This window comes from Aulonocara sp. 'chitande type north' Nkhata Bay, linkage group LG8, assembly GCF_057382095.1.
Source record: "Aulonocara sp. 'chitande type north' Nkhata Bay isolate Kocher_YH1m ecotype deep benthic linkage group LG8, A_spYH_male_GT1.1, whole genome shotgun sequence".
Classification (NCBI taxonomy): Eukaryota; Metazoa; Chordata; class Actinopteri; order Cichliformes; family Cichlidae; genus Aulonocara; species Aulonocara sp. 'chitande type north' Nkhata Bay.
Window position 1 is genome coordinate 25,240,739 of NC_141351.1, and position 26,045 is coordinate 25,266,783.

Genomic DNA, 26,045 nt, shown 5'->3' on the forward strand with positions numbered 1-26,045 from the left:
GAACTACAGGAAGTCTAAAGTATCCCAGTTTTCCATCTAACAGATTCAATTCAATTCAGTTTTATTTATATAGCGCCAAATCACAACATAAGTCGCCTCAAGGCGCTTCATAGATACAGAGAAAAAAACCCAACAATCATATGACCCCCTATGAGCAAGCACTTTGGTGACAGTGGGAAGGAAAAACTCCCTTTTAACAGGAAGAAACCTCCGGCAGATCCAGGCTCAGGGAGGGGCGGGGCCATCTGCTGCGACCGGTTGGGGTGAGAGAAGGAAGACGGGATAAAAGACATGCTGTGGAAGAGAGACAGAGGTTAATAACAGATATGATTCAATGCAGAGAGGTCTGTTAATACATAGTGAGTGAGAAAGGTGACTGGAAAGGAAAAACTCAGTGCATCATGGGAATCCCCGGCAGCCTACGTCTATTGCAGCATAACTAAGGGAGGATTCAGGGTCACCTGGTCCAGCCCTAACTATATGCTTTAGCAAAAAGGAAAGTTTTAAGCCTAATCTTAAAGTAGAGATAGTGTCTGTCTCCTGAATCCAAACTGGAAGCTGGTTCCACAGAAGAGGGGCCTGAAAACTGAAGGCTCTGCCTCCCATTCTACTTTTAAATACTCTAGGAACAACAGATCGACCTCATCCCTCAGTCAAACAACTCGCTCTGTCTCTTTTTTTTCTTTTTCTTTTTTAAGTAACTGAGTTGTGCGACATCTGGTGATGGACACAAAGCTTGATGATCATTCTCTTGAGTCCACATCCACAGCAGACCTGTAGAAAGTGATTCAGTAGGTCCATAAACAGAACCTGGATGCTGAACATGCCAGCACGAAGCACCCAGAGTACTTCATTTGAAATTGCAGCCACTAAAAGCATATTTTGAGTTTTAATATTTTATATTAAACTGCTTAATAAAATATTTGTAACAGACTTGGAGAGAAAATACAGATTTAAATCAGACTGTTTCAAAGTAGTTTATTATAACAAGCAAAGAGTCATTTAATATCAGGTTTGAGACGTTTGAGAGGAGAAAAACATAAAGCAAATACATAAAAATGCATGTAGGTAGTTGTTTATGCTGTGTGACTTCTCACAGGCACGGGGACATATTATTCAGTGAAAACCATCTATGATGCCTTTCATTTCACACATTTTACATCTTTACCATATCTCCGTCTCAGCGTGAGGCCGTGGGCCTCTTTGGTCTCATTTCAGTTGCTGAGACTTCATTTACTTCCACTCCACTGTAATATTTTGGCAGTTAGCGTAATGCCCTTTGTTTTGCCAAGAAGAACGAGCGCTCGGTGATTTAATTTTTTTCATTTGAATTAAATGACCTTGGTCACAGAAAAAAGTCCATCCATCTGAATTGCAGGGTTTTTTTTCTTTTAAAATGCTGCAAGAAATCAAATTGATATTGATTTTGCTTTCATTACCTGGGCTGAAAACGATACATTTTATGAGGGAAAGTGTTAACTAGAATATGGTGGTTTGCCATTTCATGTTCGTGCTAATCATGAAACACGTTAGACTGAAGCCTGAAATGAAAAATCCTCTCCACAAGTATACTTTTACACATTAACATTCAGTTTTAATTAAGTCGTCTCAGCAGAATATTAACGCCGTTCCTCTGGATGTCCTCTCCGCAGGTTCAGGCAGACCCAGACCAAGTCGAAGAAGGACAGTAAGCTGGACCTGTTTGGCTTTGAGGACTCGGAGGCCCAGCAGGAGGAGAACAGTAGCGACAGCGCGGATGGCCGGTCCAGTTACAAAATCAAATACTTCGGTTTCGACGACATGAGCGACAGCGACGGCGCTGAAGACGACGGCGGCAGGGCTAAGGAGAGGAGGAGGGCCAAAAAGAAGGCCGCCATCACCACAGCGACCCCGGTGGTCACCATAGAGGAAATGCCAGCTGATGACCCGCCAGATCCGTTTGAAAGGCTGGAGGTCCAGGAGATGCTGGAGGTCCAGGAAAGGCCGGCAGTCAAGGAGAGCAAGAAGAACTCTGAGAAGCAGGAGAGCAGGATACGAACAGGTTAAAACACCAACACTGCCTGACTGATAACGCCGATGTAGTGATGAGGATATCTCGTGAAACCACCTTTTTTACAAAATCAGCCACAGAGCCGTGTGCAAAGTGTTACGGTAACATGAGCAGGCTTGTTGTTTTAATCCTGTGCATATCATCCAATTAATTAAGGAAGGACTGAGCTGAGTATCAAATAACATTCTGATCCCAGCTCGCCGACCTGGATCAGGTGTCTTGATTATGGACCTCTCCTTCAGTTTGACCTTTCCTTCAAGGTCAACACATTGATCTGCAGGTCAAAGTGATGATAATGATTTATAGAGCTACTTAAAAAGCATTCTCCGAGTGCTTCTTGTCTTTTCATATTTAAAATTTCTGATTTAAGTATAATCTGTGGTAACGTAAGCCAACACGACTGAAAAGCGTCGGCTCGACTCGCTCACTCGATCTCTTCAGTGTAACACTTGTTGGGAAGGTCCTGTTGTGTTATTTCATGTCTGGCGCCTCTGTTTGCTTCACACTGTGTGTGAGGTGTGTGCTCAGAGAGCAGGGAGAGGGGAACGGACTGCAGCGACAGCAGTGAAGACCGAAATGAAACTCTGGCGAATAAATTGGTCGAATAACATTTATTTGTTTTGCAAAGTTGAAACGATGTTCAAGTTTAGTTGGACGTCGCCTTATATGTGAAGTAGAGCTGGGCGATAGAACGATAACGATATGTATCGCGATATAACTTTTACTCGATAGAGAAATTAAGCTATCGCGATAGACCTCGCCGCTCTTGTCCTCTTAAAATAAAAAAAAATAAAAGTTTAGCCAATCCAAACTAAGTAGCACAGAGCCGAACCAATCACAGCCGCAGCGTCACGTCGCGTGACTTGTTACGTACAGCACAAGTGCCAAGCCGCACGTGTGTTTGTTTGGGAAGCAGCCAGCGGGTAATGGAGGAAATGAGTGTGCCGACTAGAAAAATCAACCGAGCGTGACCGAAGAGAAAACAGATGATGGTTCCAACGCCGGAGAGATTGTCGAACGGAAGAGCCATAGAAGTTCCGTAGTGTGAAGGTATTTCGGCTATTTCAAGTCTGACAAAAACAGAGTAGCGTGCACTGTAAATTGTGCCGAAAGCAAGTCTGGAAATACAATAAACTGGTGCATGCGTCACACTGTGCGCCACGTTATTGTTTCGGTGAAATGAATTTCTACAATACTGTTAATTCTACTCTCTGCAGTGTTTAAATGCTTACATATACACACAGTTACTGTCCCTCCACACATACGACTCGGTTCTGCTTCTATGCCCCAGCTTTGTTTACTTTTTCCCACCGAGGCTTCTAGACTTCTGATTGGCCAACATTTCGGTACGGTTAGGAATCTAGCGCCACCTGCTGCTTTGGCATGTTCATAGCAGCGTTTTCCTTCATTTCTGCCTTTATGTGTGGACGGGATTATTTTTTAAAACGAAAACGGAAAATCTCCGTTTTCAAAAATACCCGTGTACGTGTGGACGTAGCCTCAGTCTCTGACTGGAAGCGCTAATTCGTCATTCGGCTTTTGTCAGACTAAAGTAACTGTTACAACTGTTTGAAAAGCTAAGCTATACAACAAGGAGAGATTGAGAATTTCCTTTTAGTTCTCAGTTTATTTGATGTTGACAAAAGTTAGTCAGTTTTGTCTGTTCTTCTGTAAAACAAACTAAGATTTATTTTTAGAATTAATATTTTGTTTCTAAGTGGAATTGACAATTTAGTCTGTTTCGTTTGTTCTATTTTGAAACTTAAACGCTTTAGCGGCTGCCTTTTGTGTAGTTTGCAATATTTGCCTTTATTTATCTGAAAAAGTCTCATGTTCCTTAAGTACATCTACCCTGTTGAACTTATTATAGGAAATAAATATTTAAATAAAAACAAGCTGCTGATTATTTCACATTTTACTTGTGAGCAACGGCACATTTAAATCTTACAAATATAGTTATTTGGCTTATATCGTGATAGATATCGTTATCGCCTGAAATGAAAAAAACATATCGTGATATGAAAAAATCTCATATCGCCCAGCTCTAATGTGAAGCGATGATAAAACGGGGTTGTTGCACGCCTGCCCTGAGCCTGTTGACACATGCCTGTCTGAGTCTGACTGGGAAAACCCTCTGACACCAGTTTGCCAGTCGCGCTGTTTCTGGAACAGCCTTTTAAAGAGAGAGTGAGATTCTTAGCGGTCCTCCAGTGAACACAGATTTTTATTTTGTCATTATTTTAAGGTCACATCATAGAGTCTGTAGCTACGACAGTGTGCCGTAATTCCATATGAAATGGAATAAGATGAGATACACTTCATTTATTCCAAAAGTAAGGAAGTTACTGTGTAACAGCAGCCAAAACATTAAGCACAGCTTGTTTAAAAAGGGAAATGCAAAGATTTTAATAGGTTTGAACAGTTTATTTTAGTGGGTTAGCGTCACAAAATACACCAACACATTTTGCCCTGCACCTCATTCAGCTCGTAGGGTTTTTTCTTTTTCGTGTCTCTTGCACACTAAAGCAAACACCTTTTATTACATCAAACTCTGAGTCTCTGAATCTGGATTTTCCTTTTTATTACAGTATTTCCTTCTATGAGCGCAGGTGGTTTGAGGAGCATTCACATTACTCATCTTAAATGCAGAAGAATATAACAGCTCAATAGAATATATTTACAAAACGACAAGACGAAAAAAGCTGAATAAAGTAAAAATGGCACGATCGGGTGGAATAAAACTGGAGCTGTGTGTGCTTTTCTTGTTGTTTTGTGTATGGATAAACATTAGAGAAAGCCAACACGCCAGCATAGACTGAACACACGGACACACTCTAACAACAAACACAATCAGCTAATCCTGTTTCACTATCCAGCAGGCGCTCACTGTTAGGACTGCTGGAAATGAGCTAAAGCTCACAAACACACAGTTTCATTTGACCTTGTTTCTAATAACATCGTTTTTTTTTCTCTCTCATGTGGAAAAACTCCTGGATTTAAACATGATGAAGAAGCGTGTGCTTTCAGATTCAGGCAGCTCATGAGCATATTGCTTCTTTCTATGTGTGCTGTTAAAAATAATTAGTTTGGCCAGGAGAAGGGCTTTAAAAGTATAAATAGATGTGACATAATCTCAAATTTAATTACTTAAAAAAAAAATGTTTCCCTGCAGATGTCCTGGACTTCTCAGAGGACAGCCTCAGGGTGGTGGCCAGCGGCCCGAGGAGGCCGCCTCAGGGCAAACCTGCAGAGAAGAACCCGGACACCCTCCGGAGGATCTTCAGTGCACAAAAGAAGGTCAGACGTGACACCGCTGCTGAGTCACATGAGGGTTTGCAGTGTTTATGTGACAGGCTGAGTGACTTAAGTGTGTTGAAATGTCACCTGGATGCACTGCAAACGTGTGGGCCAGGAAATCTCGTGCAGAGAGCCAGACTAAAACTTTATTTTGCCTTTATTTAACCAGGAAGCCCCTTGGCAGTAAAATCCTTTACAGCGGAGACAGGTCCAAAGAAGCACACAGTTACAGAGCTGCAAAGATATGAAACATAAACATCAGAAAACATGGAGGATAATAGAAAGTCTGGCTCAGCAGTTACACAATAAAGGTCATACAAGTAATGGTCTAGTTAAACTTAAGAGTTAGGATTTGAGGAGCCACTGAGAAGAGCCAAAATCATAATACGGTTCATGCATTATGGATTAGTAAATAAAATCTACTGGTGCTGTTGTCTCCTTTAGGCTTAGTTAGAGGCCAAGTAGCAGATCATTGCGTACAGTTGTAATATTCGTGCTGGATAATGAGAAGGATAACATGAATTGTGATATGCAGAGATTAGAGTCAAAGTGTCACCATAATTATAATCAGGAGCATTTAACAAAGTGCTCACTAGAAGAAAGCATGTCATCCAACCTGATAGCAAACATTTGTAGGATGAATGAGAGTGAAGAGCCCGTAAAACCAATCAGTGAACATCTTCATAAAACAAGAATTCAGACGGAATGAGCGGATGAAAATCAGCTGAAACCAAACACAAAGGAGTTTCATCAAGAAGCTCGTTAATCCATATGAACCTCTTCAGAGAAACATCCTCATCTCTAAATGTAAAACCAGGACTTGTTACAGAAAGAGATCTCAATGTACCTGTGGGGACGAGACTGTCCACCCACGTCCTGTATGACTCAGTACTGTGTGTGTGTGTGTGTGTGTGCGCGGGGGCGGGCAGAGCTGAGGTTTATCAGTGCATCGATGAGGGACAGACAGAGTTGTTTCTGAACATTTCTTGACTCCTAGTCTTTTATTTATCTGCCTGCTAATGGCCTCTACCTCCCCGTCTGCAAATCAGACTATTGATCTCATAAGAGCCGGGTCCCCGTTTCATAGCGAAGACGGATCGATGCTAGCGAGCCGCAGCGGTGGAAGTGCACATCTTAATATTACTGTAAATGAGTTGCCAGCGTCTCATACCTGAGGCGGTGTTTATCTCCTGTCCTCTCATCAGGTGAAAAACTTGAAGTGAGAGATTAATTGGACTTACTTGCATTAAACTGTAGGAGTGTTTTTAATCAGGCCTCTCTGCCGCTTCCGTACTTTTCCGAGTTTGTCCTAATGAGCTCTGCGACGCCTCTCTATTACAGCCGCGTGTTAATTGTGTTCTCTTTAGTTTGCAGGCGTTTTAACTTTGTTTGAAAAGGTGACGTGTGATTATCGTTTTAATTAGTAAGACTGATTTCTGCATCCAAATTAGTTTTGCGGCAGCGTGTCAGGATTTGTTGGAATGTGGTAATTTGTACCAGAGTTTCTGCCTCTGGAGTTAATACCGCAGGCTGCTTTTGCTCCGCTGATTGTCCTTTTAGTGCCCTATCTTTGGGAATCTGCTGATCCAGTATTGTTTTCCCCTCACTTTAACATGCTGCAAATGCATTGGAGTCATCTTATTATAAGGTTGTGTAAGGCAAAGGACTGCTGCAGCACTGTGAGCAGACTCAGCAGAGCCAATAAAGGAATTAAAGTTGTAGCTGAAATCCTGAAACTCGATTAAAAAGAAAGATGTGTTGATCGCAGCTGATCTTATCTGCCTAATTAGCCTCATATTTGCCTCATGCAACCTCATATGCTCTTTCAGCATGTCAGGTGGGTCCCATGCCAAAATGATCTATGTGAGGCATTATCTAAATTAACTTTCATTTCAGTGGCAGGGGTTTTCCACCTGGAAGTTGTTCTTCCATCCCATCTTTGCAGCTGGAGACTTGCTTTCAGCTCAGGATTCGTTGAATGTTCGATGTCTCTTATACTGTCAACAAACCCTCAAGTTAAGAAAAAAATCTGCAGTTCCTCTAATGTCCACTTGAGGCTCCCTCTAAAAGTTACGGTTGAATTTTGCAGCAGGCAAAGACTCCATGGTGTTCTTCTTATTGCTCACCTGTTTAATTTTTCCTATAGAGGCATGACTGCTTTCAGTGATAGCTACCTGTGTTTTAGCTTTTTGAGTTTTCATGGCCTCCTTTCTAATTATTAGGGTTGGACGATTGGACGAATATAACGACTACTTTTTACAAGGGGGATTTATTTATCTGATTGCCCATGAGTGAGTTTGCTAATAATGATGGCGCTAATAAAAGCAGTCAACAGAAAAAAAAAATAATAGCGCTGTTTTAACAGCACCCTCTTTCATCTGCGAGCAAATGCCCCCACCTCAGCGTGCGCCCAAGTGCTTGTTGATGGAGCTGTAGAAGCTGGTGATAGCCTAGCATAGCACGTGCATGCTCATGCAAGTTAGTAGTGTTTGAGTACTTTGCTCGCACCATACATCTGCACGAGCGGCACACAGCTTTGGTTACATCCTTTGGCTTTAAACCAAATAAAAGACGTAAACCTAAGAAATCCCAAATTGGTGACTTTATTATTATTATTATTATTTTTAGCGCTGTCAGCGTTAATGCGCCGTCATCACGACTAAAGCGATTAACAATTAACCCATCTGGAGTCAAAATCCCTGAAATGTCTCTTGTCAACGCATTTTGGCAGTTTGTCCTAATTTTGTTAATTCTGCGCTCAAGATGGGTCGAGAGCGTTAAAAATTGTAATCGTGATGACCGCGTTTAAACCACGTTAGCGCTGACAGCGGGTTTTTGGGGGGGGATTAGTTCGTCTATGTTTGGACGACTTCTGTGTTGTAAACGCACAAATCAGTCTGCGCGTGATTACATTGCTCCGCCCATCAAAAAGTCTGCACATGCGCGAATATATCGTCCATCGGCGATTGTTGGACTGACGATTGCGGGTTGGCAAATTTGTACATATTGCCCAACCCTACTAATTATATGTAAACTTTACAGTCATACCTCATAGATCTCCGATACATACAGGTTGTATGACATGAAAAAGGAACTTTGGAGGTGGGAAACATACTAACTTCACACCGAATCACAAGACACTTTAAAACTGAAATTCTTCAGAATCCACAGCACTTCCAGCAGCCTTCTTTTATATACAGGCTTTGCTTTAGAAAGGGGAAATGCTTTGCTCATTTTGCTCCTCGTGTCTTCTGCACAAACGTATTTATTGCACTGCAGTCTAGTTGCACGCTTTGAAATGACCTGATTGGTTTGCTCTGATAGTCTGAAGCCTGTCCTGGGTATGAGATAGCTTTTGAATCTGTGCACCTGCAGAGAACTTTTGAAGTGCCAAAGTATGAAGTTAATTTCCTCCCTGTTACAGACAAGCAGTAATGGCATTAGAAGACACGGTGCCCATAGGAGCATAATAACGCACTTAATGTACTCTCTCATCCTCTCTTCTTCTCCAGTTTCATGCTCTGACTCCTAAAATAACTTTCCTCCCTCTCAGTTGAATTTCTGTCTCCATCGCTTTGTCTTGACCGCTTCATCATACTATTTACCTCCCTGTATTACCCCCTCCCCCGGGCCGCAGTACAGCCCAGATCTCGCTCCATCTCCCATTAACGTGATCGAGAGCGAGAGAGGAGTGCAGCTCATTATAAAAATAATAACCCTCGGAAGTGAGCGGCCTACGGTGGAGTCGTCAGAACTCTGCTTTGATTACAGTAAACTGTACGTCTGTGCCATCAGATGAGCCTGGGCGTTGTTAGGTTATTGAGCTGAGGACTCTGGGAGATATTAGATGTTACCATAATGACAACACTTGGACAGGCTCATCCATATTTAGGAGATGGCGCTGGCTTTGTTTGGGGAATGTTTTTAAGGGACGAGCGGTTATTACATCCATAACAGTGACCCTCTCCACTGTCCTAATGTCGTTCATTCCACTGCTGTACCATAAAGACTCTTGTATAAAATCTACAAAATTACCACACACACACACAGGATGGGTGCTGGGGGTGAAACAAGCACACAACAGCATAACTGGAGCGTGCCTGCTCTTTAACACAAAGTAACACGCGGCATCGCCGCCTTAACTTCCATGGTTCGGTCACACGGCGCTGGTATCCGCTTCACATAGGATTTGATTTTACTTTCCGCCTCCGTGAGTCTGCTGCTGTGCAGGTGGCAAAGCACCAACTGTGCGTGTGCTCTAAGCAGTGAGCTCCAGAGAAGGATGACAGGAATGAGTAATCACCCGTCCTGCCGATGGACACAGTCACGATGACGTCGCCACGGCAAAGTTTTTTTGTGATTGCAGTCCTGATGTTTGGGGAGTCTTTACTGCAGACTGAGTGTTATTTACGGCCCAAACACGCAGAGAGGAGCGGACAGACGGGAGAAATGAAACGATGTTCATCAAGTTAACATCAACGTGTTACGTTGGCGCCAGTGCAGCGAAAGCTTACCAATCAGTGGTAACCGAGCATAATGAGAGGGAGAAGCTGACGGGGAGAGAAAAGTTTATCAGAGAAAATCTGTAGGCATGCATGAAATGTCTCCAAACTGTTGGCCCTTTGCTCTTCGCTTTCTCAGTTCCATGTTCACTCTGGCACTGGGCCCTGGTGGGAAAGCCAGAATCAGAGAGCTGTCCGAACCAAATATGCTCCCCACACTACACTAGTTTCATATTCTGATCATGGTTTTCCTGCCATTCTGACCCCTCCGGTGAAGTCGGGATAACTAATTCACGAGGTTTGGCAGTGAAGTTGTAGTTTGCTCCTAATGCACACCCGCAATGCCAAAAACAGCGTGTTTTTGTTTTTTCTAATATTTTTAATCTGGCCCATAGCAGAGACACGGCACGTTCACCCCCCTCTCATCTGTCCCATACTTCTTAGCAGCAGGTGGGCGGGGCGGGTGGGCTGGGTGTCTGCCTGTGTCATTCAGATTACTGTCGCAGGCTTTAATTTGGTGTGTTGATGTTCCAGCACAGCAAAGCTCATCCCCAAACTCCCCTTTGTCTCTGCTTATTAACCCCGCGGTGCAGAAATCCCCTCCCGCCCCACCTCCTCACCGCTCCTCTCCTCAGCCAACTCTCTCCGCTCGTCCTCTTTTGTTTTTCATTATGAATGCCCCGGCAACCACCAACCACAGGTTTGGCAAAAATATACAAAGAGGACAGGAGATGAGCCAAGGATGAGGGTGGACGGTGGCGTGGGAGGCTGTGTGTGTTTGTTTTTTAAGTGTGTGTGCGTGTGTGTGTCCTGCTGTTTGATCAACGCTGGCAAACTCTGCTCAGTTTAATGCGCTTCCCCTCCTCCGTTTCTGCTTCACCCTGAGCATCAGTTTCTATCCACTATGTTCTCTTTTATTTATCTGCTCTCCTCGATTGTTTCAAGTCGATTTTATTTATTGATTTTTATTCCAAAAGTTCTTTTAAAAAATCATAAAGATACAAAAGAACAGTTGGTCCACGGTGAACAGCAAAGGCTTCTGTCTGGTGACACAGTAAAAATACAGAACTTGAAATATTGAATTTAATATTTTTAGAAATTTGGAGAAAATCAGGAGTCAGAAAAGGTTTAAAAAATATAAATTAAGTCAGTTTTCTTCTTCTCCCCCCCCCCCCCCCCCCCCCCCCCCTGAGAATGGCACGTCGACTGCACGTGTGCAGAAATGCATGTCATACCAGTTATAACAGGTTCCAGATAAATGGAGCGGAGTTCACAACGGCTGCTTAGTTTTTGTTCTCATTTAAAATAAATATTGACCCTGTACCATATTGCCCTAAAAATCCTCTGCTGTGGGTTCTCACATTAAACACTTTGGTTCAGAACATGTCTGGATTCGAGCGTCTTGGTTTCTGTCTGTTATCCACCAAACTCTCCTGAATTTGAGATGCTTTGCTTTAGTAACAGTTGAATTATTCAGTGTAATCTTCTCACACTTTAGTTTTGTTTGGTTTGTTGGCTCCGGTTTTGAAGCCTTGACTTTAACTACGGTGTTAGATTTGTACAAGTGCATCCTTTTGCTGGTGCTGTGCAAACACACACATATTTGTGTGCTCAGTAGCATCCCACGACACAGCAGGGCTCGTTGTTTGTCAGGTATTTCATTAATACTGCTGTAAAAAGCACCCACAGCACAGTGCACGCTGAAGCCTCAAGTGGCCATTTGAGGAACTGCATGTCTGTTTCCAGCTTCTGCGATGTTTATGTTTTTATATGTTTGTTTGTTTTTCAGTCTCCCACCAAAGCGGTGTACAACGCCAGGCACTGGACATTGGAGAGCGAAGAAGAGCCCCTTCCGCCTTTCTTCGCGCGATCACAGACGACTCCCGTAAGTCTCGCTTTCAGACCAAACATTCGATTTCAGTCTGCATCAAAAACAAAGCAGCTGCAGCTTACTCATGTCAACCTTGCTCCGTCTCCAGGCCTCAGCCTCAGCTGGAGGCTCCAGTAAGGAGCCCTCTAACTCTCAGAAGGACGATGGTGTGTTCAAGGCTCCGCCCCCTCCTCCAAAGGTCACAAAGTGTGTCACTGTCCCTACAGATCCATACCAGGACACCGTCACTGCACTCAAGTGTCACAAAGAACATAAAGAGGTGCACAGAAAATGTTCTCCTTGAGCTCGTTGCACATCACGCTGAAGAAACACCAGAAACATCAACATGTCTCTCATTGTGCTTTGCAGCTGTACACAGTCGTCCAACACGTGAAGCATTTCAACGACGTGGTGGAGTTCGGGGAAAACCAGGAGTTCACCGATGACTTTGAATACCTAGCTACTGGTTTGAAGAGCGGACAGCCTCTCAACACGCGATGCCTTAGGTGAGAGTCTCCACGTTCCATGGGAAGTTAAAATGTTCCCATATTTACCAACAACAGTCCAGCAGCCAGTGATTACAGGTGATATTTACACCCCTCGTACACTCACTTTCTGGTTATAACAACAATACAAATGAGATGAAACCAGCTGTGGAGGTTGCCTTGCAGTGTCTAACACGTATCGGAGTTCAGATTTGGGAAGTGGGATATAAAGTGTTTGAAATTTGGGATGAGCATCGGGGCGCTAATGAAGGAGGCAGAGCGTTACATTTTCAACATTTAAACCTCGTTTTCACACTTACAAACACTCATTTTGTGTGTTGATGTTCTGTGTTGTGTCTTTAGTGTGATCAGCCTGGCTACACGCTGCGCCATGCCCAGCTTCAGGATGCACCTCAGGGCCAGAGGGAAGGTGGCTCAGGTCTTCAAAACGCTCAACGATGCCCCACAGCACCCGGTGAGGGTCAGCAGCTGAGCACTGAGCCCCGACTCAGTGCTGTTCACTTTTGTTATTTGTTGTTTTACATCCAAAATTCAGAATTTGTTGTTTAACAGAATGAACAAATAATTTGGTGAGAACTGATTCTGGGTCAGGTTAGTGAGTAAATACGCTGAAATCCAGTGTCTGTAATCTGGAAACAAATGTTCAAAAAAACCAAAGAAGGCGACCTCTGAGAGAGCTGAAGGAAGTTTGAGAACAACAGTAAATAATTTAAAGTTTCTTTTTCTGTCTCCTCTGCAGAACTTGGCTCTGTGTACAGCCTCTCTCATGTACATCCTGAGCAGAGACCGGCTCAACATGGATCTGGACCGGTCCTGCCTGGACCTGATGCTCCGCCTGCTCGAACTGGACCAGGACCAGGGGGGCGGGAATGGGGCGGACTCCACGGTCCATTTCAGTGCCAAGGAGATCGCCAAAATAAAGGAGAAGATCAGGAAGCTGTGCGACACGGTGCACAACAAGCACCTGGACCTGCAGAACATCACGGTACACAAACGCACGCGGTGGCGACGTTAACATTACACGTGTTCAGAGGGCGGAAAAAGCTTTGAGCGATTATTTCGACTGCTCCAGTCGGGGTGACTCACAGACTCCCACATGTGTCAGGATGTTTCTCACAGATCTGTTAGAGATGAGCCAGAAAAACACAAAATTCAACTTCTACAACCACAGGAAGCGGCCCACGGTGCACAGAATAACTCCAACGTGTTAAACGTGTGAAGTGATGCTTGAGAGTTTAGATTTAAGCTCCTGACTCCTCCTCCTTCTCCCTACAGACGGGTCATTTGGCCATGGAGACGTTGCTGTCTCTGACTTCGAAACGAGCAGGTGACTGGTTCAAAGAGGAGCTGCGGCTGCTGGGAGGACTGGACCACATAGTAGACAAAGGTCGACCATTACACAGAAGTCCAGCAGAAAGAGGAAAACTGTCAAGCGTTTCATTTCTCACCTCGTGTCCTTGTTTTGGTTTCTCTGCCCACAGTGAAGGAATGTGTGGATAACTTGAACCAAGAGGACGATAAGGAGAAGCTGGTGTCGTCTTTGTGGGGGGCTGAGCGGTGTTTACGCGTGCTGGAGAGTGTAAGTGCCAAATCAAAATAAGAAAAGACGTGACAGGGTTTTGTTTTTAAAGTCCACTTGTGTTCTTTTTTTATAAGCCTGCGAGGCTCAGAGCAAAATGTAATTGGAAATAAAAAAACAGATATACACACACATTATTACTTTGATGCCAAAAACAGAGAATATAAAGTATCAAAGTGAAAAGAAGCGTTCAGTTAAACTCGGCTGGTGCGAACAGGCGAGGAAGTTTGAGCCGACATGCTTCCTTCGCTGGGAGACATGTTTGTTGTTCTACACAAAGACAAATTAAATTATGGGAGGGGGAAATGAACTGTGAGGAAACCTTATTAAAGTTTTACAATTATCTTTGGGCCTGCTGACGTCCACTTACTCAAATGTTTTGTACCAGTGACGACCGTGACAAGCAGACCACCGACTACAACCTCTCAGCTCCCTGAGTGTGGCAAAGTGGCATCGCTGCACAAATGCTGTTTACACCCTGTGCCCCTCCCGATCACATAGTACGACTACGTTAAATCTGTAGTGTTTGTTTATTTATTTCTTTACAGCTGAGCCAGAAAGCACCAAAAAGTTTGGTCTGGCCAAAAACATCCAAACAACAGAAATGCCTCCTTTCCACGAGCACCTGCTCTGCTCGGCTCCACTCGCCTCTGGTAGTTTTCTGTTACGACTGAGTACCACTTAAATAGGGTGCTGTTGTTATAGCAACGCAGACCAAAAGCCCCGTACCGTCACGGCAATGGAGGACGCCGAGGTGATGCTAAATCAGTGCTGGACCATGGCACTGGTTTGTGTGCGGTCATTTCCCTCGTTGTTTGGGGGTTTGATTCGTGCGGCGTCGCCGCTCTCATGACTCATCTAGTGATGTCACTCCCTGGCCAATCAGCAGTTTGCTGTCTGTTTATTGCATTCTCAGCTTGCTTGGAGCCCCACCTGAGCAGGCACCAAAACCAGGCTTTACCACCTAATGAGCAACGCTAAAAACCAAGTCAAGCCAAGCTGAGTAGGTACTTGTGGAAAAGAGGCTTAAGATGATACTGATGAAGAGTTAGGTTCTTCCTAGCTAGCATAAAACTACTGGTTCTTTTGAACCATCAATGAGCTATTTGCTGACCTCTTTGATCGTACAGCTGGGGCAGTTTGATTAGACGTGGAGGTCTGGGTCCCACCCGCTCAGTCACGTTGAAGCTTCTGTCAGCTTCTGCTCGTCGTCACGTTTCCCGACATGTTTGTTCAGAAAAGGTTTAACACCTGTTTTGATGTTTGAAAATCAAAACCATCACTCAATTTGACAGTTGGCTTGAACGTGATGATGGTGTTTCAAACGTATTCTGTTTGGAGAAGCGTCCTCACACTGGAGCAGAGAGCCAGGGTAAAAATAGCGAGTTCATTAGTGCTCTCCTGCTGACTGTGTGTTTGCACTCATAGGTGACCGTCCACAACCCCGAGAACCAGAGCTACCTGATCGCCTACAAGGACTCGCTGCTCATCATCTCTTCTGCAAAGTGAGTGATTACACACGCTCCTCACCCCTGATGTGTTCGTGTGGAGCCGCTCGGCTCTGTGTGCTTAGATGCAGCAGTTTTTATCAGGTGGCACGTCTGCTGAAAACTTCTACTTTGTACTCGCTGTTTTGTTGCCTTTTCCTCTTTTATCATCTTTTTGTGCCGTTCCAGTCGGGTTTCTGAGCAGAGATGGACGCAAGCTCTCCACTGTTATTGTGAAAATCAGTAAATGTGGTGATGTAACAGCAGAATCTTTAAACCCGGTCACATTGAGCCCAGATTACCTCAGCTGCTGTACAGGGAGTGCAGAATTATTAGGCAAGTTGTATTTTTGAGGAATAATGTTATTATTGAACAACAACCATGTTCTCAATGAACCCAAAAAACTCATTAATATCAAAGCTGAATGTTTTTGGAAGTAGTTTTTAGTTTGTTTTTAGTTTTAGCTATTTTAGGGGGATATCTGTGTGTGCAGGTGACTATTACTGTGCATAATTATTAAGCAACTCAACAAAAAACAAATATATACCCATTTCAATTATTTATTTTTACCAGTGAAACCAATATAACATCTCCACATTCACAAATATACATTTCTGACATTCAAAAACAAAACAAAAACAAATCAGCGACCAATATAGCCACCTTTCTTTGCAAGAACACTCAAAAGCCTGCCATCCATGGATTCTGTCAGTGTTTTGATCTGTTCACCATCAACATTGCGTGCAGCAGCAACCACAGCCTCCCAGACACTGTTCAGAGAGGTGTACTGTTTTCCCTCCTTGTAAATCTCACATTTGATGATGGACCACAGGTTCTCAATGGGGTTCAGATCAGGTGAACAAGGAGGCCATGTCATTAGTTTTTCTTCTTTTATACCCTTTCTTGCCAGCCACGCTGTGGAGTACTTAGACGCGTGTGATGGAGCATTGTCCTGCATGAAAATCATGTTTTTCTTGAAGGATGCAGACTTCTTCCTGTACCACTGCTTGAAGAAGGTGTCTTCCAGAAACTGGCAGTAGGACTGGGAGTTGAGCTTGACTCCACCCTCAACCTGATCTTTGATGATACCAGCCCAAACCAGTACTCCACCTTGCTGGCGTCTGAGTGGGACTGGAGCTCTCTGCCCTTTACCAATCCAGCCACGGGCCCATCCATCTGGCCCATCAAGACTCACTCTCATTTCATCAGTCCATAAAACCTTAGAAAAACCAGTCTTGAGATATTTCTTGGCCCAGTCTTGACGTTTCAGCTTGTGTGTCTTGTTCAGTGGTGGTCGTCTTTCAGCCTTTCTTACCTTGGCCATGTCTCTGAGTATTGCACACCTTGTGCTTTTGGGCACTCCAGTGATGTTGCAGCTCTGAAATATGGCCAAACTGGTGGCAAGTGGCATCTTGGCAGCTGCACGCTTGACTTTTCTCAGTTCATGGGCAGTTATTTTGCGCCTTGGTTTTTCCACACGCTTCTTGCGACCCTGTTGACTATTTTGAATGAAACGCTTGATTGTTCGATGATCACGCTTCAGAAGCTTTGCAATTTTGAGACTGCTGCATCCCTCTGCAAGATATCTCACTATTTTTGACTTTTCTGAGCCTGTCAAGTCCTTCTTTTGACCCATTTTGCCAAAGGAAAGGACGTTGCCTAATAATTATGCACACCTGATATAGGGTGTTGGTGTCATTAGACCACACCCCTTCTCATTACAGAGATGCACATCACCTAATATGCTTAATTGGTAGTAGGCTTTTGAGCCTATACAGCTTGGAGTAAGACAACATGCACGAAGAGGATGATGTGGACAAAATACTCATTTGCCTAATAATTCTGCACTCCCTGTATATCCTGTGTGTGTCATCGCCATCATCTTTTTGTTGCTTCATTTCCTGGTTGTGACATCCTGTCAGTCATAGCGGTGACCTTTCGACCCTGACCCCTGCTGTCAGCAGAGTCTCCGCTTTGGTCTCTGTTCATTCTTTAGTGTGTTTTAGTCGTCGAGGTGTTCTGATTCATACAGACAGACCAGATTTTGTGCGTTTACGGTTTATTTTATACATTGGTTGAATTTAATTATAATTCATACTAAATAAACAAAGAGAACTTATTAGTGAGCTTCCTCAAACTCTAAGTTTGAGGAAATTTTACAGCTGGCTGTGTCAGCGCTGCTGTCTACAGCAGTGAAATGCTCTGTTTTGTATTGAAGAATAAACAGTTAAAATCTTCCCTCTAATCATTTGTGGATTCATCACATTTCTGTCCTGTGACGTCTGATTTTCCACCAGCTTTCCAGGTTTTACATGTACGACTGGCACAAAGTGCTTTTCTGGTCTTTATGACCACTTTATCCAGCAAGTCGCATTCACCCGTTCTCACATTCACACCTCTGGCCGTGTTGCACCATTTAATCTCACCTGAATCTTTGGCCTGTGGGAGGGGCTTAACGCAGTCACCTGGAGAACATGCGCGGCACAGCGAGGCCCAGCTGATCCGACTACGTAAACATGAACCGGTCAAGTGAGCACCTGACGTCAGCCCAGCCTCGGGTCCCTCCGTCGGTAAACTGAAGCTCCTCTCAGCTGCAGAATGATGCACCAATCTCTGTACTCACTGTTCATCAAGTCAAACTCCAGCATCTGTCACGCTGCGCTGAGTTAATTTACCTTCTTGCGTCCTTTGTGTGACCGGACCTTTGCCCTCTGCAGAAGGTCTGCAGTGAGGGTGGGGGTCGAGGAGGATGAAGGTCGAATGGCTCGACAAAGAGCTGCTGTTCCCTCAGGCGGGTGACACAGGCCTCAGTCTGAGCCTTCAGCTGTCCGCTGCGCTAACTCGATTAACCCCAGAAACTGCGGGGTGAGTGGGAGAGCGAGCACCGCCATCTAAGCTCTCTCTCTCACACACGCAGCTGAAACTGTGAAGTTACTCTCACACACTCCAACAGTGTTTACTCTTCATCACTCACTCCTGTTTTCCTCCTCTTCCTCCTGACTCCTCCTGGTTCCCGCACACGCTGCCCTCATTGTTTCAAACCAAACTCGACCCTGAGCTGCTTTGAGACTTTCAGCTGTCTGCAGGATTAATTTAATAAGCCCCGTAACAACCCCATCTCTCTCTCTCACACACACACACACACACACACACACACACACACACACACACACACACACACACACACACACCCCCGTCCTTTTGCTTATTGACGAGCCTCGTCTGCATCTGGACACAAACGCATCACTCTGTTAAATTAAGCAGAGCGAAATGTAAAAGTTGTGAATATGAAGCCTGTCACAGAGCGCCCAGCTGTGTGCTGCACCCTCCTGACCCGGACTCATTGCTGATAGAATTATCATATAAAGGAAGTTAATGATGCTCCTTGTTTTATTTTTGCCTGCACTTGTTGTCTTGACTGTATTTCCCTGTAAGTGAACCAGAAGAGTGAAAGCCCAGCTTAAGGCCAGACTTAGCAAATCTGGAACTGTTGAACTCTGATGAAGCACCTCTGAGCTGCAGCGAGACGATGAATGCGATGAGCTCGTTCAGTCCTGGTGTCGGTTCCACGCCCCATAAATGGGAGATTTAAGGCAGGAGGGACACTCGGCATAAACTCTGTGTCGGAGCAAACCTGCTAACAGGGCCGTCTGTAGCGTGTTTTAACAGATGGATGTAGCCACCATACAGTCACATCTTTGACCCTTTTTGTCTCAGTGTTAGTATTTTGGTCACAATCATGTTGGGTTTTCCACCCAGAGGCACTTAGCTGAGCTATCAAACAACACAAACAGTGTTGTTCATCACACAGATAACCTGGAGCTCAGGTTTCTCGGATGGTCTTTGAGCAAAATTAACTGCACAGCAGGTCTTATTATTTGACAGACAATTGCATTAAAATGCTCTAAAAGGCTACAGTAGCACAAGCACGGTGCAGAGGTGCAGTTCACTGACGGCCATCCGTGTCAGTACAATGAGTCGCGCACCTAATAATGCAAACTTTAAGCCTTAAAACAGTTTAAATGTCTTGATTTTCAGAAAGGGGTCGATTGAGAGGACTAAACCGTATTTCTGTATCAGGCTGTGAACATGTTCATTCCTGCTGTACAGTTGGATATTTGAACACTGCAGTCTGTGGGGACTGACTCACTCATGGAGCCGGCCCCGAGTGGACATTTGAGGAACTGCAGTTTTTAGCATTTGCAAGTTTCCACGTTAATTTTCCAAAGGTGGACCAAGTATTTCTGCCTCATTTTTACATTCATGTCTAAGTCATTTCTCCTCTTTTCCCTTCTCTGTACCCCACAATCAGTTTCCTGTGACACACCACCTGCCATTTTTTTTTTCTCCTTCCTCTCGTTGTGTCCTGATGTTCAGACTCTGGTTTCTGCTCTGTTTTCAGTCACCACTGTCATTAGATTTAATTTGGTTATTTACATCAGGCTGCTGCCCTGCCTTGCCCCTCTGCGGTTGCAGCCGTCCTCAAGAAAGAGTGAGTGTGTGTGAATGCTGCTCTGTTTTATGATGGAGTAGAAAAGGAAGCAGGCGAGTCATGTTCAGACATCTGGATGTGAGCGCAGTTTGCACTGATGACGATCAAGTGACTGTAAATGAAAAGGAGGACCAGGTGAACCCGCATGGACCGGCTCATTTTAGCTTGAATTTCTTGGTAACACAAAGGTTTATGGGACATTTGTTCAGAGTTATCAGTGTGCAGCCCTTTCAGTTATGTGTTTAGCACTTGGTAAGTAAGGTCAGTAATTATTTGGAAGAAATATTGAGCCTAGTTCTGTGAAGTTACCGGGCCTCTCTTTGTCTGTCAGGGCGCTGAGCAGGTGTGAGGAGATGATCCAGCGTTACAGCAGGGAGGTGAAGTCCGACAGAGCCGCGGTGGGGAAAGCGGTGGAGGACTGCATGAGGGCCATCATAGGAGTCCTGCTCAACCTGACACATGACAACGGTTAGTGCACCAAAACACTCCAAACACACTTTACTGCGGCTTATTGAAACACTTAAACATTATTAATCTGATGGATAAACGTGTGTGAAACTCGGTCTGCAGAGTGGGGCAGCACGAAGACGGGAGAGCAGGAGGATTTGATAGTGACGGCTCTGAACTGTGTTCTCAAAGTCCCTCAGTATCTTCCTCAGGAGCAGAGGTTCGACATCAGAGTACTGGTGCGTATTAAACATGAGTGATGTGACCGTTTCCATCACAGGTTTGGGTTAAAATTAGACTTAAAGTGGTATTAATGTTGACAGCAGTGAAAACAGAGTTAAAATGACTGACCCATGAGTGCCACTGTGTGTTTGCTGCGTTCAGGGTCTGGGTTTGCTCATCAACCTGGTGGAGTACAGTGCCAGGAACAGGTACTGCCTTATGGAGATGGAGATGGAAGGGGGCCAGGGTCCCTGCGACTCCACCGTCCTGCTCAACCCTCAGCACCAGGACATCGCCAGCACGGGCCCGCTGAGCGCCATCGCTGCTCTTGTACAGGTACAAACTCAGGAGTGGATGGAAAAACCCAAAGAAGAGTACGATAAACGTGTGTGAAACTCGGTCTGCAGAGTGGGGCAGCACGAAAACGGGAGAGCAGGAGGATTTGATAGTGACGGCTCTGAACTGTGTTCTCAAAGTCCCTCAGTATCTTCCTCAGGAGCAGAGGTTCGACATCAGAGTACTGAAGTGAAGTCGCCACTTTACAAACATAAATGTCCATATTTTAGGAACAAACTATCAAAATGTTTTGTTTTTGTAAATCCGGTTATTTTTTTTAAAGTTTTCGTTTGTATTAAAACTTTCTGCAGCTCAGAGAGGAGCGAGTGTGGATCTGCTGCACTCTCTGTCACTTCTGTTGGTTTATTTCACCAGAAAAGGGGAAATTTCCCTCCCAGAATAGGCTCTAAAATAATACTGGATGCTTTTAAATTCTTTCTCACATGCCGACCTTCATTCAGATTCATCTCGGTGCTCAGTGTGGACCCTTCTCAGTTTGGAAGGAGAAAATAAACCTTTGTATGAGCGACGTCTCGTCGTGGGTAGTTTTGGTGTCATCTGTCAGGTGTAGAGTTTAGTTTTCTGCTTCCCTCTAAAACAGTTAAGATCAGACTGAATTGAATTTGTCTCCTGGTGTTCAGACGATTCACAGCATTAAAAGAAAAGGCTGATCATTCCCTCACTGCGTCTTTGATTAATGGAGCACAATCATGATTAATGTCTCCAGCAGCAGCTGTGAGGAATATTTCAAGCTCACTTTTATGTTTTAGTGTGAAAATTAATGCTCGCGTGATCCTCTGAGTTGAGTTTGTCTCGTCTGCGTTTTGTTCTCTTCTGCCGTCTTACTCAGCGTTTCCCATGAGCTCCATTAAGTCGGTCCTAAATATCAGTCACTGCCTGTCAGGAAACCATCTGTGAACTGTTTTCATGGATGTAGTTTCTGCATTTGAAAAGTGCATAAACCTGCTCTTTTATTCTGTCCAGCAGGGGGCGACCCCTCTGCTGTAAAAACAATCAGATGGTATCGAAATCTGAGAGGAAGTTATTGGGAAACTTTGGCTAGCTTCAAATCTTATTGAACACAAAATGATGATCGTGTATATACAGCCTATAAATCGCTTGGCGTTGGTTCTGATGTTCTCTGCCGCCCTCAGCTGTTCCTGCAGCGGGAGCGGGCCGCCGTCCTGGCCGAGGCCCAGACCGACGACCTCATAAAGGAGGCGCCGAAAGCTGCTTTGGACCAGAGCGGCCAGTGGCAGGAGACGGGCGGCGAGATCCAGTGGGTCGCCAACGACAACGACTCCGACAAACAGGACGAAGGCAAGAAGAAGAAGGAGGACGAGGAGGACGAGGAGCTGGACCTAAACAAAGGTACAACCAGAGTGTGGCTTTGATCACTCCTGACGATCGTTACCATCGAGCAGCAAAAAGTGAGACATGATCCTCGTTTCTGTCCCAGCTCTGCAGCATGCAGGGAAGCACATGGAGGACAGTATTGTGGCCTCCTACACGGCACTGCTGCTGGGCTGCCTATGCCAGGGGAGCCCGGTGAGTCTGTCACACACACACACACACACACACACACACACACACACACACACACACACACACACACACACACACACACACACACACACACACAGTTGTGTATCTGTAAGTTGAGAAGACGTCACCCTGACTCATTTATTTCCTGGAGACTAACATCAAAACATGAATGAATTGCATGCTGGGTATGTGCTTTATGTCCCCATAATGCGACTCTGACAGATTTGTGTGTCTGTAGGCAGTTTCTCAAAGTTTTCACCTGCATTTTAAACACAGTAGAAACACATTTACCCTCAAAAACACATAAATGCAGCCTCATGACACACTGAGGCGTACAGTTCACAGCAGCACTTGTTGTTCTGAGGCTTCAGAGCTCGTTTGTATTTGTCTGATTCATCTTCGTGTGTGTGATTGATTTCTTTTGACTGTCCTGCAGATGAATGTGACTACTGTGAGAGAGAACCTGCCTAAAGGAGATTTCTCCATCATGACAGAAATGCTGAAAAAGTTCCTCAACTTCATGAACCTCACTGTGAGTCACAGCTTCAATAAAAGAATCCCTGTAATGTGTTTAGTTCTGTTCTAGTGAGCACGGAGAGAAAAGTCCTGATGACTCTGATCCAAACGTACTCTGAATATGTTTGGGGATCATTTATGTATTTTTTTAAATTAAAGCTTAAAACTTCTTGTGGAGATGATCATCGTTTTACATAAAGAAATGTTGCTGAAGCAGATAAGAAACAAAAATGTTGAAATTTTGACCCCTGGCCTTTTTTATAAGCTAGTTTATCAAATCACCGTATATCCTGCTCATGTTGGACACATAAACCCGGAAGCGCGGGTCGTTTTACCCAAATACATGAAGGGGGGAAGATTTCAGAACCGAGCGAGTTTGTAGAAACGCATCAGAGCTGCGAAAAAACACGGTATAAAGGAGGGACGTCGCTACGCTGACGCCAACTATTCTGAAGCCATCTTGTCACAAAAAACTGGATGTGACAAGGAGGGGTGGGTCTCATCCTGAAATCACTTGCTCATTGGCTAAAGACTTGTCAATCACAAGCCATTAGCCAATGAGCAAGCACCACTGGCTTTGTTGAAACGTGGCATGACCAAGATTTACGAAAGCAGGAAATTGTGTACTGAGGCTTAGACGGGGAGCCGTTTTCCCATAGGATGCTTTAGGACCACAAGTCGACTTGCAACCACAGTTATCGCCATCTGGTGGTCATCAGATAGAATGCAGGTTTTTAGGCACTTCGGAACTGGCTTTGTTTTTATGAATGAAGCTACATCTACGCTTGTTTTCACTGTGAAGGCAATAAAAACGGCATACGTTTACTCTGACAGCATACTGGCTGTTATGCGTTACATTAATGGACACATTAGCTACAATTCCAGCATTTGCTTGTTCAACATAATGTGTTTATACTAGAGATGGACCGATCCGATATTACGTATCGGTCCGATACTGACCTAAATTACTGGATCAGATATCGGAGAAAAATAAAAAAGTAATCCGATCCATTAAATATCACGAAAGCACCTCACAAAATTTGCAACACGCCGTAACTCGCCTCAGAACGTTAGCACGTCGGAGCAGTATGCATCACGTGATAGAGCGGCTGTGGCATGCGGGACCTGTCGGTGGTCTGGATAGCATTTGGAGCTTCGCTACCAACCCGGCATTTCATCTCCGACAAAGTTATCCCCGAGAGAAGTAAAGCAAGTGTGTAAGTCAATCTCTGAATGTTTGTAAAGCATTCCTGCGTTAAGCTTAACAAGCGACTGCCTCTCGCTCTCCGGCTGCTACTTCAATCATGAAACTGCTTAAATGATCAGCTGATCGGCTCTCTTGTTTGTTTTTGGCCCACTTTGCACCAGAAAGAGGAAACCAGCGGCCGAACAACAGCAGCACGTTTAAGCTTGATCAGCTGTTGTTAGAATTTATTTAATATTACTTTCTACTCCAGGATCTTTTTCTACAGCTGACGCTGGTAACTGTGCAGGGGCGGATCTAGCAAAGTTTAGCCAGGGGGGCCGATAGGGCATTAACAGGGAAAAGGGGGCACAAAGACATACTTTTCTTTCTTATTCTCATTTAAAATGTCGAGCTTTTAATAAATAATTATCTGACAGCCAAAGTTTTAATTTGATGTAAAATGAATAGAAGTCAATTACTGTATATAGTAACTATTAAGTCTAATATATATACCCTAGTAAGCTATAGTACATTTTCCTTTGGGAAGGTACCATCTGTGCAGTCTGCAATTTTGTTGAAGAAAGATGTTGAATCTATTTAATATTTCTTGAAAAATAATTGATTTCTGTGCATTTTTTTTCACACTGCATCAAATTAAGGTTGATTACGTCGATTAAGCATCATGAGGTGGAGCGTGAGGGGTGGTTCCCTATTTTTTATTTTTTTATTTTTGTTGTTGCTGGGAGTTGGAACCCTATTAGTTAGGTTGCTTAATATTTACGCTAAGTACTCTTTAAAATACCAGAATAGGGAGGATGGTGTAGGTCTAAGTTTATTAGATTGATCAGTATTGCTGAACTATGAAATATTTTTTTTGCATACAGGTATAACAGAATAGCTTTAGTGTAGTTGTTGTTTTAAACTTGAGTATGAACTTATACAAAATGCAGCAAGATATTTAAAAAAAACAACAACAATTTTGTTGATTAAAAAACACTATATCGGATTCATATCGGTATCGGCAGATATCCAAATTTATGATATCGGTATCGGACATAAAAAAGTGGTATCGTGCCATCTCTAGTTTATACATCATCATTACCTCCAAGCAGAACTATCACAGCTGTTGCTGACTGCGAAACGTAGTCGCTGTTTCACAAAGGTGGACGTGAGGCTGCTGTAAGTCCAGACTAACGCAACACTGAAACTCGTTCCACAATATCAAACTGATATATTCTGATTAGTGTTCGACGTAATCCTTCATCTGCCCTGTGCTGCTCTCCGCCCGACGTCTGTCAGACGCAGACTAATGAGAGAAAATGCTCATTATTCAACGACGATTATCAGACAAGTTTATTCAAGAGTAAAATCTGTGATTTAAATAAAAAACCAGCAGTGAGTTTGTTGAAATGGTGAGAAAGAAACGATCTGCACGTCTAATTTTCCAGGTGTGTGTGTGTGTGTTCTGACCCCTGCTTCCTCTCTGCAGTGTGACGTCGGCACCACAGGACAGAAGTCCATCTCCCGGGTCATTGACTATCTGGAGCACTGCTAGAGAGAAGTCTGTCTCAAATACGTACTCACACAAAAAGACACATACAACACAACCATCTCCTTCATCATCGTTACCACCATCACCACCACCTCAGAGTCGACCGCTGGAGTAAACTAACGGGACGTCGTCCTCTTCCTCCTTTTAAAGGAGCTTCACCTCGGCAGCGCTGGAAACAGCTCGTTTCCTCTGTGACTTTAAAGGATAAACCCTTTGAAGCTGCAGCAGAGATCACATGCTTTTGTTTTTCTGAAGAATCCAAGTCAGTATTTGGTTGTTATTTCTTCCTTTTTCCTCAGTTTAAAAAAGTTGCTCAGAGCGATGTTTTTCTTCTTCTCTGATAAATTCCATTTCAAAGCGTCTCCTCACCTTCTCAGCCCCTCCCTCGTGAAAACCCCTTTCGTATTGAGCAATGGCAGATTGGAGTGAAGCTGCCCCCCCCCCCCCCCCCCCCCCCC

At 44.3% G+C, this 26,045-nt stretch overlaps 1 protein-coding gene across 1 annotated transcript in view; it reads left to right on the plus strand.

Annotated features, from left to right (window-relative positions):
* LOC147324089 (wings apart-like protein homolog) overlaps nt 1-26,045 on the plus strand; it is a 35,181-nt gene extending 9,136 nt beyond the window's left edge. The window contains exons 5-21 of the mRNA XM_086304556.1: nt 1,653-2,041; nt 5,223-5,347; nt 11,639-11,734; nt 11,829-11,999; nt 12,089-12,225; nt 12,568-12,679; nt 12,965-13,210; nt 13,501-13,612; nt 13,707-13,804; nt 15,233-15,309; nt 20,115-20,251; nt 20,354-20,469; nt 20,615-20,788; nt 21,943-22,159; nt 22,248-22,336; nt 22,770-22,865; nt 25,525-26,045. Of these exons, the coding sequence (XP_086160682.1) occupies nt 1,653-2,041; nt 5,223-5,347; nt 11,639-11,734; nt 11,829-11,999; nt 12,089-12,225; nt 12,568-12,679; nt 12,965-13,210; nt 13,501-13,612; nt 13,707-13,804; nt 15,233-15,309; nt 20,115-20,251; nt 20,354-20,469; nt 20,615-20,788; nt 21,943-22,159; nt 22,248-22,336; nt 22,770-22,865; nt 25,525-25,590 (2,458 nt within the window). The 3' untranslated portion in view covers nt 25,591-26,045. The remainder of the gene's footprint in view (nt 1-1,652; nt 2,042-5,222; nt 5,348-11,638; nt 11,735-11,828; nt 12,000-12,088; nt 12,226-12,567; nt 12,680-12,964; nt 13,211-13,500; nt 13,613-13,706; nt 13,805-15,232; nt 15,310-20,114; nt 20,252-20,353; nt 20,470-20,614; nt 20,789-21,942; nt 22,160-22,247; nt 22,337-22,769; nt 22,866-25,524) is intronic.